At 49.1% G+C, this 2,785-nt stretch overlaps 1 gene segment (V, D, J or C); it reads left to right on the top strand.

The window, feature by feature from the left end:
- Positions 1-2,216: 2,216 nt before the first annotated feature.
- LOC106001246 overlaps positions 2,217-2,785 on the top strand; it is a 4,693-nt gene continuing 4,124 nt past the window's right edge. Inside the window, 2 exon segments of the V gene segment in view lie at positions 2,217-2,327; positions 2,432-2,778. Of these exon segments, the coding sequence occupies positions 2,282-2,327; positions 2,432-2,778 (393 nt within the window).

The following is a 2,785-nucleotide window of genomic DNA, read 5'->3' as shown; positions in this document are numbered from 1 at the left end:
AGACTCTTATCTCCAATTACCCACTCAGAAAGCGCATGGCACCATCTGTCAAAGTGTTAGAGGATAGCCTTGAACAAAGGAGCTCACAGACAGTGCCCACATTGTGAGTTCAACTCCCACCAACAACAAAGATATAAAAAGAAAGAAATCAGTTTGATCAATATTTGTCCATCAGTGTCACCCATTTAAACTTTCTCCCCATTCCCACACAATTATACTTCCTCCTACAATTTGAACCTAAACATCATTTATATGTTCTACCACTAAGATAAATTTGTATACTTTTAAATGCACACAACATATTTAGGAGAGAGATCTTAGTAATTTGATATGCTAAAGTAATGTGTAATGATAAAATTCAGGTAAATATCATAAGCTTCCCTTCAGTGTTAAATTAATGCAAGACAATTTAAGAGTGACCAGTACAAGAAAAATGAAATTATACTCAGCAATGACACATGTTTGGTTTTCTTATCTGCACATTTACGCAGGCTTCTGTGCAAATAGCAATAGTCTGAGGTCAAGCACAGCAGCCTGGCTTCATCAGAAGACCTCCTGGGAAGGGCTGCAGAGCTCTGGCTGAGGGCCAGTGGCTGAAGCCTCTCTGTGGGTGCAGCAAGGAATTCCTGTGTGCTGAGCGCCCGGTGTGGAGCGGCTGCCTTATCTAATGCAGGACTGAGAGGCTTTCTTTCAGCAACCACGGCGCGGCTGTGACACAGGCCTGTAGTTGGGTTTTTGGGATCTTCCCCTGCAGGACACTCAGCTGGGATCAAGCTGCACCTTGTCTGCCCTGGCAGGCCTGACAGGCACAGTCTCCAGGACAGCTGCCCACCAGGCCTCCAGCCTTCTGCCTAGCTTCCCATCACTTCAACTGTACATGATTCCTGTCAACAGTTCGACCTTACTTCCCAAGCTTCTTGCAACATATGTAAACACGAGGTCTATGGCAATGTGAGCTGTACACCACCACATCTCTACTGCTCCACAGAAGTCCTCTCCACAGGAAAATTCCTAGGCCTGAGGGACACAGATCAACACACTGGCTGGAGTCCAGGCCTTGAGGTCAGCTTCTCACAGCAGATTTGTCTCCACCTCCAAGTCCCTGGGGTCACAGCGAGGTCCTCAGCCGTGTGTCCCATGGCAGAGATGCCAGTCGCTCTGTGAGCACACCTGCTGTTACCTGCTGACGGCTCAGCTCTCTTCCCCAGCAGGAGAGCTGCACACAGGTCAGAGCTCAGTGCCACAGTGTCTCCACCCTGACTGCTTCTCTGCCATGTCCTGGGTCCCAGGAACTCCCTGTCGCTGCTCCTTTCCTCTCTTCCTCAGAATCTGCTCAGCTTTGTGTCAGTGGATTCTTGTTCATGGACAAAAGTGTTGTTCACCTTCAGCTCACCATCTTGTCCAACACTAGGAAGCACTGTAACCAATGACTTGAAAGATTCATTCAAGGAAACTGTCAAAGGGTTGATAAAACATTTTGAAGAAGACAAGGCATTTGTCCATAATTACCAAATACCCATTTACCTATGAGCACATTGTTATGGATTGTGAATTGAGATTATTATTATTGACATTAACAACACACATGATATTGTTACAAATAAATGCACATAAACAGGATAAACAAACCAGAAAGCTAGACTATGACAACACCAGAGTGCACTGTCAAGTGCATGCCTAAATCCTGGCTATCTTGGTTTGTGGTCAGAATGAAGTAAAGTGTGGCAAAGCCACACCTGACCTCATCTCAGGGAGGAGGCTCTGTGAGCTCACAGATGAGCTCCATTCTCCTGGAACACCCCAGGAACTGTGGGCCCTCCTTGACTGTGCAGGCCCAGACCAGGCATGGAGCTCATACCATGGGAGATGCTGCCATTGTGGAAACACATTCACCATTGTGTTATACTCTTGTGTGTGTACAAGGAGGTCACAGGCGTGGTGCACTTTGTGTTTTGTGTGTGATCAGCAATGCTGACAGATCGATCACCAGACAGCTCTCAATGTTCTCACACTCTGCCTCAGGCTGCCAAGGACCTGCAGGTACAGTGTGAACCACAGCACGTAGTCAGTGTGTCATGATGTCTCCAAGGTGACCATTGTCACCAAACTCCTCCAGCACAGTCACCTCTGCTCTGGGAGCCCAATCTCTAGACTTCCCCCCAGAGCTGCTTTATAGCAGAGGACATGTAAATAGGACGTCCCTCTGCCCATGAAAACCAGCCCAGCCCTGACCTGAGCTCTGTGAGCTGATTCCACCAGTGACTGAGCACAGACCACCACCATGGAGCTGGGGCTGCGCTGGGTTCTCCTTGTTGCTCTGTTGAAAGGTGATTTCTGGGGAGCAAGGGATACTGAGTGTGCAAATGGACATGAGTGGGAGGAACTGTGGATATGTGTGACCACTGCTGACCAGGATTCTCTGTGTTTGCAGGTGTGCAGTGTGAGGTGCAGCTGGTGGAGTCTGGGGGAGGCTTGGTGCAGCCTGGGGGGTCCCTGAGACTCTCCTGTGCAGCCTCTGGATTCACCTTCAGTAGCCATGGCATGAACTGGGTCCGCCAGGCTCCAGGGAAGGGGCTGGAGTGGCTCTTATACATCTATGGTAGTAGTAGCACATACTACACAGACTCCGTGAAGGGTCGCTTCACCACCTCCAGAGACAACAGCAAGAACACACTTTACCTGCAGATGAACAGCCTGAGAGTGGAGGACACGGCCGTCTATTACTGTGCTAGAGACACAGTGCAGGAAATCCAGTGTGGGCCAGACACAAACCTCCCTGCAGGGC

Source organism: Dipodomys ordii, unplaced genomic scaffold (assembly GCF_000151885.1).
Source record: "Dipodomys ordii isolate 6190 unplaced genomic scaffold, Dord_2.0 Scaffold279, whole genome shotgun sequence".
Classification (NCBI taxonomy): domain Eukaryota; kingdom Metazoa; phylum Chordata; class Mammalia; order Rodentia; family Heteromyidae; genus Dipodomys; species Dipodomys ordii.
This window is presented reverse-complemented; position numbering and strand designations above follow the sequence as displayed.